Raw genomic sequence first — 13,002 nt, forward strand, 5'->3', positions numbered from 1 at the left:
TTAGGGGTTGGATTGAAAATAACTTTAAAAAAAAGTACTTTTGGAAGAGACAAATCTGGGTCTATCACTTGAAAGCTAAACCACTGACGTTAGAAAACATTTTCTAAGTATAAGATATGAATAACTACTACCAGCAGATGATGGTGTCTTATTAAATTTTTTTAGAAAAAAAGTAAAGAGGCTTTCATAGGCAAAAACAATCAACACAAGGACTTTCTGTGCAGGGTCAATGAAGAAAAATGAGATTATAAAATAATTAAGGAAAAGGAGAATCTCACCCAATATTACAAAGAAAGAGAAGGAGTTAAAAAAGAGATAAGTCATATATGTTATTTGTGATATAAGATGGTAGCATGAAGAGAGAAATAGAAAAGAAAAAAAAATGTCGGATGCAAATACCATTTGAGTGATTTTTTTTTTCATAAGATGAGTATATATATTTTTAAATTAGAATTCGGACCTTACTTAAGGAGAATTATGTACCATTTAAAACGACTTCTAATTACTTAGTTAGTTACTATTTGAGTGTCTGAAATCTAGGGCTATCAAATTAAATAGGTTTAATTTCACTTTTTGTCTCTGATTTATCACGATTGTTTAATTTTGATTCCACTATTTTAAAACGAGTTTGTGCCGTCAACGGTTTTAGTCCAATTAAATAAACACCAACAACCAACCATTTTAGCAACATGAGTTGACACACTTAGCTCTCAGGACCCGAGTTTGAGTCTCACGCCGTTGTGGGTTCAAATATTCTGAGGACAGAAAATTGAAGTTGGTGAACGTTCTTACTTATAAAGATCTCTTGACGCTCCTACATGTCGCTAAAGGGAAATAATCATCCCGCCGAAGATCCCAGTATGTCATTGACACCCTGTCCGATTAGTTGGAGATGTCTCTCATAGTCTTGCCATTTTGTTTATAAAAAAACCCAACCATTCTAATATTGTAGATGTAAGAGCATCTCCAATGGTATGAACTTATTTTGGGACTTAACTCAATTTTTGTGGGCCCAAATTGCCACATAGGATTTAAGACACTCATAAGGTCTTCATGCACATTTCACTCTAGTGGTTGAGATCTTATTTTACTTTTGACTGGACCCATGGTACCCAATATATTTATATTATTTATTTCCCTCCATAATTTTCACTTTGGTTATGGTATTGAAGGAGAGAGAAAAAAAATATTATTTTATTTAAGATCCCACATTTAAGAGTACCTGAGCTAAGGCACTAAGATCTCATGCCATGTAGGATAGCTCAAATTGTGGGATCTAATAAGATACGGATCTTATTTTAAGGTCTCAAAATAAGGACTCCATTGAAGATGCTCTAACAAAAAGCTCTCTTCATGGGGCAATTAAATGAACCTTTGACATTGAACTGACCAGAATGGTTTGTTTCCATATTAGGGGGCCAGTCTCAAGAGGTGGCTGCTATCATAACTAATTCCCCTGTTTTAAAAGCAGAAAAGACACTCCAGTGTTTTCTGTGTAAACATTCCCCCTTTCCATGCATCCCCCCACTGGTTCCTGTAACAATCATTGGCAACTTTTGATTGTGATTGTAAGGAAGCTTGAAGTTCAACAGCTCCAGTAGTAGCAGCTGCAAAACCAGTTCACCATGGAGTTAACTCCAAGATCCTTAACTCCAAGATCCTTGACTCCAAGATCCTTGACACCAAGATCATTGACACCAAGATCCATAACTCCACTTTCCTTAACCCCAAGAGCTTTGACTCCAAGAGGGATAACTCAAGGCCATGGCTTCACCTTTGACAGAGATGCTGACTCTTTTGTTGAGGAAGATAGGGAGCTTCAGTCAAAGTGGGCTGCTATTGAGAAACTTCCCACTTTCAAAAGAATTCAAACTTCTTTTGTTGATGTTACTCAGGAGGAGGGTGTAGGCACCAGCAAAGAAGCAGATGGCAGAAGGGTAATTGATGTCACCAAGCTTGGAGCGGTGGAGAAGCGTTTGTTCATAGATAAGCTCATTAGGCACATTGAAAATGATAATCTTCAACTTCTGCAGAAACTCAGAGAAAGGATGGACAGGTATTTACAGTGGCTCATTCATTCATGCTGTTATTACAAATATTTGGTAGATTAATTTGTAGAGTGGAGAATCAACAACCCTTCATATTCTATAGCATGTTTGGATCAGTTTATTTTTTCTCAGAATCAATTTTGACAAGCTCAGAGAATCTTCTCCCCAGAATTGATTTTGACTTTAGAAGGGTTTCCAATTCTGAATAGGATAGCCTTTGACTTGTGGTCAATTTTATGGATGGATGGAGCACTGCTTTTGTTGCTCCCTATGTGGGTCACTTTATATTTGTCTATCAGCACTGAAAGTTTAGAAATTGGAAACTTCCTTTTTTGCTTTCCCCGGATTCTGTTTACCCTTTTATTGAGATTCTCAGTAAGATCATATGGAGATATAAACTTCTAATTACTAAAGAGTCACTATGTGTCATTCTGTTAAAAGAAGGAGCGGGGGAGCGGGTACTGACTACGACTAAGTGCATGTTTGGAAACTCGTTAGGTTTCTGACAGAAGCTACTAGGTGTAGCTTTTGTGAAAGTAGAAGTGATTCTAGAAGATTTCAACGTGAAAACCAAACATGTTGTAATACAGGTTCATTATTTTCAAGAATTGACATTGTTGTTTTCAGAGTCAATGTGAAGTTACCTACTGTGGAGGTCAAATACAAGAACCTAAATGTAGAAGCAGAATATGAGGTTGTTCAAGGGAAGCCACTCCCTACTCTATGGAACTCTTTTTCCAGCTTTTTGTCAGTGAGTATGCTTCCTTCTTGAACCTAAACATGTCAGCATAATGCAAAACTGAGTAATATAAAGCAATGTATGAGATGAAGATTAAGCAAAAGCAAAAAAAAAAAATTTACATCAGTTCATGCAAACATGGGCTAATTTGTCATTTGAACAGGGTTTCATGAAAACTATATCATGCACTTCACAAGGAGCCAGTATAAGCATTCTGAATGATGTCAGTGGCATCATAAAGCCAGCAAGGTAAGTGAATCTCTTATATGTGTATGTTACTTTAGAACAATATTTTTTTAGCTAGTTAGTGACAAAATAATGAAATATTAAAAAATGCACATTAAAGTATGCCTCAAGCACTTGCATTTGAGGAGCCTTTCAGAATTTAATTCCTTACACAACAAAAGAGTAGTGGGACAAAAAAACAAAATGTTAAAAGTTTACAATACAAGGGATCAAATTTCTAAGTCGTCAAAGATGGTTCGAGTGCAGGCTTACTCTTCTTCTTGGTCCACCCGGCTGTGGGAAAACAACCTTGTTATTGGCATTGGCTGGAAAGCTAGAGCAATCTCTCAAGGTCAGTGTGTAAGCACAATAATATAGAGTGAAATTATTAAACAAATTTATTGACTTAAAGTGACATTTTGAGCATAACTTAAACCAATCAAGAATATGCCTAACATCACAATTGATGCTTCTTCATTCTTGATAGAATTCTAGTAGTCTTTCAGAAACTAATGTAAGGCATTCAACCAGCTGAATTTCCCTATACTGCAGTCCCAGTAACATCCTACCACGTTTACTTATCCTCAGGTTTCTGGAGAAATCTCTTACAATGGTCACAAGCTAGATGAATTTGTCCCTCAAAAAACATCAGCTTACATTAGCCAGTATGACCTGCACATTCCTGAGATGACAGTGAGAGAAACAATTGACTTTTCAGCACGCTGTCAAGGGGTTGGAAGCAGAGCTGGTAAGGTTTCTGATTTATTCAATCCTAGATTATCCAAAAAGTTGTAACTAATACAACAGCAGTAGTTATTCATATATATCCTTTGTACTCTAGATATATTGGCTGAACTCAACAGGAGAGAAGAAGAAGAAGGAGTCATCCCTGACCCAGATATTGATACCTATATGAAGGTAATTGTAGTAAGGACAACTTGTATGTCGTAGTTTAAAAGCGTCCAATTGAAAAATATAACAAGACTTTTGCAGGCAATTGCAGTTGAGGGACAAAGCGAAAATCTTCAAACGGAATATGTTTTAAAGGTACATCTGCTTCAAGCAGGGTTGAGTTAGAGTGCACAATTACTGGGAGTCTCACTTAAGATGTTCTATTATTATTTTAACATGTAAAATAAAACTTTTATGTCCTAGATTCTTGGACTGGATATGTGTGCTGACATACTGATTGGTGATGCACTAGAGAGAGGCATTTCAGGTGGACAGAAGAAAAGGCTAACTACAGGTATCTAGAAAGATATATATTGTTTTCTTTGTCATTTTACCGCAAATGTATTAAATAAAGATAACTGAAAATGTATGAGAAGACTCACCTCTTAACAAGACCAGTGATATAACAAAGGCTAGTGAAACTTCTGCTTGAGCTGCAACTGCGAGCGCACTAATCATTCTTCATAAATAATCTGTTCCTTAATGGCAGGTGAGATGATTGTTGGTCCCATAAAAGCTCTTTTCATGGATGAAATATCAACTGGCTTAGATAGCTCCACAACCTTTCAAATAGTTACATGTCTCCAGCAATTGGCACATCTCACAGATTCTACTGCAGTTCTTTCACTCCTTCAACCAGCACCGGAAACCTTTGAGCTATTTGATGATCTTATATTGATGGCAGAGGGGAAGATAGTATACCATGGTCCCTGCCATCAAGCAATTCAATTTTTTAGGGATTGTGGTTTCTGGTGCCCAGAAAGAAAAGGAGTGGCAGACTTCCTTCAAGAGGTGAGATAACAAGCCGAAGTGAATTTCCACTTTTGTTTAATCTGACCTCATAAACTCACAATCTAGAAAATTCATCCTTGTACAGGTCATTTCTAAGAAAGATCAAAGGCAATACTGGTACCGCACAGATATTCCTTACACTTATGTTTCAGTGGATGAATTCGCTGAAATCTTCAAAACAAGTTACTGGGGACGAATGTTAAACGCTGAGCTCTCACAGCCATATAATAAATCTCAATCCCATGAGAAATCTTTATCATTTAGCAAGTACTCCTTGGGAAAATGGGACTTGTTTAAAGCTTGTATGAAGAGGGAGCTTCTTCTCATGAACCGAAACTCATTCATCTATATATTCAAAACTGTACAGGTTAGTAGCATCCTTCAAGTACAAGTGTTCAACTCAGCTAAGTTTAAAAACCTTAACACCTCAATCAACCACTTCTATCTCACTTGTTTCTTTTTCTCATTTGTAGCTTACAATCACTGCAATTATAACAATGACCGTCTTCTTACGCACTCAGCTGACTGTGGACTTAATTGGAGCAAACTATTTATTAGGTTCACTGTACTATACTCTTGTCCGCCTCATGACTAATGGAGTTGCTGAGTTGATCATGACAATTACAAGACTTCCTGTTGTTTATAAGCAGAAGGCGTTCTATCTATATCCAGCTTGGGCTTACTGTCTTCCATCTTGCATTATAAAGATTCCTTTTTCAGTTCTTGATTCTATTGTTTGGACATCAGTAACATATTATGTTATAGGCTACAGCCCTGAAATAACAAGGCAAGTAGCTTATTTAATTTCATGCCCAGAATATTGCACTTTTCTATTTTAGTTTGCATGTTTTTCTTATTTTTTTATTTTGTGGGATCAGGTTCTTGCGCATGTTTATTTTGCTTGTCACTCTGCACATGTCATCAACCTCTATGTGTCGTTTCCTCGCCTCAGTTTTCAAAACTGATGTTGCAGCTACAACTGTCGGTTCCCTGGTCTTAGTACTCATGTTCTTGTTTGGAGGCTTTATTCTTCCAAGACGTAAGCCATTCTATCTACAGTTATAAGATGTAGTGTTATTAATCACAAAGATACTTATGGTGTTTATTCACTGCAGCATCGTTACCAAAGTGGTTGAGGTGGGCCTTCTGGCTTTCTCCCATGACATATGGGGAAATAGGAATAACACTAAATGAATTTCTCGCCCCTCGCTGGGAGAAGGTATCATCTAACTTCTATGTTTATTATTACTAAATAAAGTATATGTACTTATCTAAGTTATTACTTTTTCAGATCCAAAATGGTAACAATGTTACCATAGGAAGGGAGGTTCTTAAGAGTCATGGTTTAGATTTTGATGGCAACTTCTTCTGGATATCAGTTGGAGCCCTACTTGGTTTCGCAGTAGTATTTGATATTGGATTTATCTTAGCATTAACTTACTTAAAAGGTAAATCCTGTCTAAGTTATTACAAGGAAACAAATGAACAATTATTTATTTTGCTCAATCCACTGATTTGATGGGAAATGCATTCAGAGCCTAAGCCATCTCGAGCTATAGTTTCAAAGAAGAAGCTCTCTCAGCTAAGGGGAGGAGACGAAAGCAATAATGTGGACCTAAAAAATAAGTCGGTTACAGTTGATATTAGCAAAACATCAAAGCAAACTCAAAGTGCAGGTGAATAAAGCTGTTTTAAGATAAATTACCTCAAAGCTGAATTCTTTCTTTCAAACAAATACTAATAACTTTCGGTATGTTTTATGTGGTTGATCATGAAGGAAAAATGGTCTTGCCGTTTGAGCCACTGACAATAGCATTTAAGGATGTCCAGTATTTTGTTGAAACTCCTCCGGTAATGAGCTTAACAGCAACATTGTCATGTATATTTAATCATGTATATTTTTTGTAAGTTTGTCAATAAATAAATTTAACTTTCTCCTTCTGAGCAGGAGATGAGAAAACATGGTTCCGATGAGAAAAGACTACAATTGCTCCGTGATGTCACAGGTGCCTTCAGGCCAGGAGTTCTTACTGCATTGATGGGAGTCAGTGGAGCAGGGAAAACAACTCTGATGGATGTCCTTTCAGGAAGAAAAACTGGTGGTACCATTGAAGGAGATATAAGAATTGGAGGATATCCCAAAGTGCAGAAGACATTTGCAAGAGTTTCAGGTTACTGTGAACAGAATGACATACATTCTCCATATATAACAGTTGAAGAATCTGTCAGATTCTCTGCTTGGTTGCGTTTGCCAATGGAGGTTGATTCAGCCACAAAAGGCGTATGATATGACATCCTTATCTCTTGTACCATGGCTTGTTTTTCTCAGATAATAGATGCATTTTGTAACTTTCTCTGTATATCTGTTGATCAGAAATTTGTGGAAGAAGTCCTTGAAACAATTGAACTTGATGATATAAAAGATTCTTTAGTTGGCATCCCTGGCCTAAGTGGCTTATCTACCGAACAGCGCAAAAGGCTAACCATTGCAGTGGAGCTTGTTTCGAACCCATCAATAATATTCATGGATGAACCTACATCAGGTTTGGACGCCCGAGCAGCAGCGGTTGTTATACGTGCAGTGAAAAATGTCGTTGGGACGGGCAGGACCACAGTTTGCACCATCCACCAACCAAGCATTGACATATTTGAGACATTTGATGAGGTAGTCAAAAGTGCATTCTAATGGTATAAGTCCCTATATTAGTGTGTAGAATAATATTACTCCACTTCAGATAAGACTCTTCTAAAGTAATTTTGTCTCAAGTTAGCAAGTAAGGGTGTGCCACATTTGATTTGATGAAAGTGCATCATGGTTCATGATCTTAACCCACTAAAATTTAAGAGTAGATAAACATTTCCTTGCTCACTTTAGATACAAGAACTTCCATTTTTTTGTAATATCATAAGTGACCTCAGGATATTCTATCTGATCAACATTTCATTTTTATTTCTAAGTAAAACATGAAAAACATTTTAAAACTAATTTTGCTGCCCATGTTCTCTATTTGTTTTAACTAAATATGCTGTTGGTCCATGTTGTATACCTCACAACCTCATGCCGTCATTTCCTCTTATATAAATATCAAGATAAGTGCTAAAATTCTGGAAAGCATGGCAGCATTTACAGTTATTTATTCTAGTGTTCTCTGAAGACTGAAGTGATTACTGACCTCAATGATGGAGAAATTACTTTTAACTCGATCGAAGAATTATCAAATTTAACAAATATTTTTTAGTCATAGATTTATATTTCAAATATTCATTAGGTGAATACTGAATACTATTATTAACTATTGGCAATGTAGATACTATAAAATGTTTTACTAACTAACAACCCTACACATATAAATCTGTGTAATTTGTATGCATGTCTTTGTGTAATTCGGTATATATCTTGATTTCTTTCTTCTTTAATTAGAAGAAGAATTCAACTTCCCTTCTTTGCTAATATAAAAGCATGCTATTATTTTCTGTCATTTATGCAGTTGATTCTAATGAAATCTGGAGGACAGATTATTTATAATGGAATGCTAGGCTATCATTCAAGCAGACTAATTGAATATTTCCAGGTATGCTGAAATCTGCAGAAAAGTATTTTAGATTCCATACAGATCCATGATCACCTTATTTTCAAATGTTATTTCCTTGCAATAGTCTTAAAGAAGTGAGTGACTGATAAAAAATAGACGCAAATAATTTAAGTTGTCCTTGTTCAAATTCGTATCTAAGTAATTTCACTGTCTGTCAGGGTATACCTGGAGTTCCAAAGATCAAGGACAATTACAATCCTGCAACCTGGATGATGGAAGCTACTTCTGCATCAGTAGAAGAAGAACTTCAAGTAGATTTTGCAAAAATCTATAAAGAATCAAACCTTTACTGGTGAGCATCCAGTTGGCTGTCATTCATTTTCACAAAAAACATTTTTGTTTCACCTGCCTTAACTGGTTTCAGCTATAATGATAGTGATAATACATATGAAAGAAAACTTGTCTTGATCATACTATTTCTGTTTCTAGGGAAACCCTTGATTTGGTGAATCTTTTAAGTGAACCAGCGCCAAGTTCGACAGACTTGCACTTTTCAACTCCCTTCGCACAAAATAACTTGGGGCAGTTTATGGCATGCCTATGGAAGCAACACTTGTCCTATTGGAGAAGTCCAGAGTACAACTTAACACGTTTCATATTCATGGTTGTTGCAGCAGTAATATTTGGGGCCGTATTTTGGCAGAAAGGGAATGAAATGTAAGTTTGCACAAATCAAAACTCTTTCGTTTAGGCCTCGTTTGGAAGAGCCTCTTATTTTATATCATAAGCGTTTATGGAAGTATTTGAGAGAGATTATGCAAAGAACTTATGACCTATCTATAAGTTGATTTGAGCTTATTTTGATAAGCGTCCAGATTAGCTTATGAATAAGCGCTTATTGCAATAAGCGTTTAATTGTTTTACCCAAACACACCCTTAATATGGAAAATAAATATGTATGTTAAAAGAATCTCCACAATTTTAAACTCCAGTCCATATAGCTGCAATCTTTTATCAAAATCCTTCCAGAGCTTTCCCCAAATGGACTCTTGTGGAAAAACATATCCAAGGTTCTTATACTTTTTAGAAGATCATTCAACAGACAGAAGCTGAAATCCATAACATAGTACTTAAAACACTTTCATTGTGATAACCACAGATAGATAAAAGTAAATGACTCCTCCAAGTTCAATGAATAATATGCCACTTGCGTTTTATGATGCAGGCATTTTGTAGTTTTGGCATGATTCTAGCGTAGTGTAAAATTTGAAGTTGTACAGATGAAAGTACTGACAAAACGTTTTTTCTTTGGTTAAAGAAACAATCAGCAGGATTTGTTCAATGTTTTTGGATCAATGTACATTGCTGTAATATTCTTGGGCATAAATTATTGTTCAACCATTCTACCTTATGTGGCAACTGAGCGCGCTGTCTTGTATCGAGAAAAATTTGCTGGAATGTATTCTTCCATGGCTTATTCATTTGCACAGGTTTGGATTTATTTCAAGCAAGTTCAAGTGGTATTTATTTGACAGGGAAACCAGTAACGTTTATAAAATCTGTGATATTCTTTTTCGGTGTAGGTGGCCATTGAAATACCATATATCTTAGTGCAAGCAATTTTATATGTGTCTATCACATATCCAATGATAGGTTTCTATTGGTCAGCTCCGAAATTCTTTTGGTACTTCTACACCACATTCTGCACATTTTTGTACTTTGTGTATCTAGGAATGCTGATAACATCGATAAGTGCAAATCTCGATCTAGCTTCTGTATTGTCAACTGCAGTCTACACCATATTCAATCTCTTTTCTGGATTTCTCATGCCAGGACCGGTAAGTGTTCTGGATGTCCAAAGTTTTCTTTCGAATTGTTTAGTATTTGTTGAGAATATGAATCAACATCTATTATTAGAGTTTTGTTATAATTGTAAAATTCCTCATGAGCATTGTTAGTAGCAGTAGTGGGAGTTATGAGCTGTTACATTTGTCATTTATTTTTCAGATTAATAGGTAACTTTTATCAATTGTCAGTTATGAATTTCTTGTAGTTAGGGGATCTTATTTTGAATGAAAGAGTGAGTTATCAGTTAGTCTTTCTCTATATCCACAGTCTTTATTGCACCATAATCATAGCTGCATCTGAATAGTACCAAATTGTGTTTTTTATTACCAACAATGTGTTGGTCCCGGTGGAAGAGATTCGGGTCTCGTAATTAAGTATGTGGTTCTGAATTAAATCCCTCGATCAATGTGTATGAAAAACAACACGGTTGGGAGGAGGGGTCCCCACATTGGTGCCCGACGGTCGACGGTACCCTGGGAGATTAAGATCTCATCTATCGGGTGGGAGGATACTCTGGGAAACCAAAAATATTGTGTGTTTGTTTGGAAGTGAATTTCCAGTGTCCATATATACCTATTAGGAGTGGATGTTTTGTGCCTGAGATGACAACTATGTTTTTTTATATGCAGAAAATTCCTAAATGGTGGGTGTGGTGCTACTGGATATGCCCTACAGCTTGGTCCTTGAATGGCCTCCTGACTTCACAATATGGAGACTTAGACAAGGAGATACTCATATTTGGGGAGCAAAAATCAGTTGGTTCCTTTTTAAAAGATTACTATGGGTTCAGACATGACAGACTAAGTGTTGTGGCTGTGGTGCTCATTGCTTATCCAATTATCTATGCCTCTCTCTTTGCCTATTGCATAGGTAAAGTGAATTACCAAAGAAGATAGATACAGATGAGATTGCTTCTTCTGCAGTATAGCAACTACAATTTTCATGTATAGAAATATAGAAGTCAAGACTACATCAATGAGCATAAGCTTTCACAATAAACATACAATATTGAGATTTTTACATTTTTTTTGGGTATTAAATGATGGACATTAGGTTATTTATTTTATTATGTATTTAAGGTTTTTGGTTTGGGTTATTCATCGTTTTTTGGTATTGTAGAATTTTATTTTATTGAAAGTTATCTTATTCTAGTCTGAAATAGGCATAGGGAATAGGTTGGCTGTATTGGGAAACTTATTTATTTATTTTCATTTGAAAAGCATTTTAAAACTTGAATTGGAGTAGCATTTTGTACCTCATGTCCTTATTATAGAAACTAACTACTTCACGTTATTAAGAAGAGGAGGAGTGGACAGAGAAAGAGAATTCAATTTTTCTTTTACATCGGAAAAATAAATTGCACAGATTGATCTCTGAATCTTCTCCTTTCCAACTCATATGCCCACAACTCTTATCACTTGAGTTATCATCTAGGGACAGAAAGAAAGTTTAATAGTGTGCAAACTTTGATTTAAATATTTTAGTAAAAAAAATTTAATGCAACATAAAATTTACCATGATTCTTATAGTTGTAAAAAAAGGACCAAGTTAGATACTAATTGAATGAAGTTTCTTGTAGGCTTTTCTTCGCTTTTCTTGTCGGGCGCTTTGGGTCTTTTTGCGGTTTTTTTTTTGTCTCGGTGATACCGTTGACGGCTGGTTTTTTTTCTCTGCTTGAGAGTTTTGCTCTCTAGCCTTTATCTAATTTATCTTTTTCTTTCTAAAAAATGATGCATTATGCTAAGGGTAAAATAAGAAAAAAATATTTAATACTTGACAGAGATATTTAAAGTCACTTATATTATACTAAGGTATATAAAAAAATTGACTTGGAGATGGAATAGGGAGAATGGGATTAGAAACCATTTAACATTTCTTTTCCTTTCGGGTTTAGGGGTTGTTTGTGAGAATGTTTTTGAAGGGAAAAAGAGGGAGAGGACTTATTTTTATTTTAAAATAAATAAAATTTATTTTAATAGATTTTTTAAATAAAAGCTAAATTATGATTCTTGAATGGGGACGCTTTTCCTGACTCAATTAATTGGACCTTGCGTGTACTGATTCCCAAGCTAAAACGGCCTATGCACACTAATCAGTTTCGACCTATCAATTTGTGTAATGTTCAGTTTAAGCTTGTGACTAAGACCATTGCTAATATGATGAAATAGAATTTACAAGAAATTCATTTAGTTCATCAAATGATGGCTTAAAGGGTCCAAATGCCACTGAAATTACAAAGGGAATTAAATCCAGGACCTAGAAAATTATTTCATCAAATTAGGTCCCTAAAAAAACATTTTTAATTCAATTAAGCTCAAATGTTGCCACAGCTCAATTTTGTCCTAGTCACCTTTACCACGTGGCTTATTTATTTATTTTTTTAATTGAAAAATTATAAAACTTTATTTTTTTAATTCCAACTCATAAATTAAAAATAAAACTTTAATAAAATCCTAATATAAACCTAAACTTAAATAAATCCCTGAACTAAATTCAAATTAAACACATAATCTTCATCACTCTACTTTCAATCTCCATCTCAAGAACAAAACCCAGACAAAATGGTCTTCATCTTCTTCAGCCTCTTCTTCTTCCTTTCTTAACTGTAAACCCACACCCAAATCCAGAACTGTAAACCCACACCCAAATCTCAAAGGCTAAATTTGTTTTCCACTTAAAACAGTACAGAGCTTCAAATAGAGGGCCTTCCCAATCGAAAATCAAAACTACCTAACTTTTCCAGATCAGAACAATGTCATATGCATTTACCTCACTCTTTGATTCCTCAACATCAACCCTTCTCTTCCAACCCTATCTTCTTCTTCATCTTCTGTCACAAAAAGCTCTTCAGTTTTTCCATCCCCAT

General features: G+C 35.4%; 1 protein-coding gene across 2 annotated transcripts; it reads left to right on the plus strand.

The window, feature by feature from the left end:
* Positions 1-1,398: 1,398 nt before the first annotated feature.
* On the plus strand, positions 1,399-11,390 carry LOC130716205 (pleiotropic drug resistance protein 3-like). Of its 2 annotated transcripts, XM_057566404.1 has the most exons (24): positions 1,399-2,056; positions 2,676-2,799; positions 2,951-3,036; positions 3,280-3,364; positions 3,601-3,760; positions 3,854-3,930; positions 4,006-4,059; positions 4,168-4,258; positions 4,454-4,755; positions 4,841-5,122; positions 5,229-5,542; positions 5,634-5,794; positions 5,871-5,974; positions 6,047-6,203; positions 6,291-6,431; positions 6,533-6,606; positions 6,704-7,036; positions 7,130-7,420; positions 8,244-8,327; positions 8,507-8,640; positions 8,778-9,005; positions 9,607-9,778; positions 9,872-10,126; positions 10,766-11,390. In XM_057566404.1, the coding sequence occupies exons 1-24, from the start codon at positions 1,626-1,628 to the stop codon at positions 11,030-11,032; spliced, it is 4,407 nt and encodes a 1,468-aa protein (XP_057422387.1). In that variant the 5' UTR covers positions 1,399-1,625; the 3' UTR covers positions 11,033-11,390. The 2 variants fall into 2 exon arrangements, with proteins under 2 accessions (XP_057422387.1, XP_057422388.1); XM_057566405.1 differs by lacking the exons at positions 1,399-2,056; positions 2,676-2,799; positions 2,951-3,036; positions 3,280-3,364; positions 3,601-3,760 and having other exon boundaries at positions 3,912-3,930; positions 4,016-4,059.
* The last annotated feature ends 1,612 nt before the right edge of the window (positions 11,391-13,002 follow it).

Source organism: Lotus japonicus, chromosome 4, assembly GCF_012489685.1.
Source record: "Lotus japonicus ecotype B-129 chromosome 4, LjGifu_v1.2".
Classification (NCBI taxonomy): Eukaryota; Viridiplantae; Streptophyta; class Magnoliopsida; order Fabales; family Fabaceae; genus Lotus; species Lotus japonicus.

Coding starts and splice junctions, on each gene's coding strand:
- LOC130716205 (XM_057566404.1), top strand. CDS start 1,626: ATGGAGTTAACTCCAAGATCCTTAACTCCAAGATCCTTGACTCCAAGA. Junction 2,800..2,950: donor CTTTTTCCAGCTTTTTGTCA/GTGAGTATGCTT, acceptor TCATTTGAACAG/GGTTTCATGAAAACTATATC. Junction 5,123..5,228: donor ATATATTCAAAACTGTACAG/GTTAGTAGCATC, acceptor TCTCATTTGTAG/CTTACAATCACTGCAATTAT.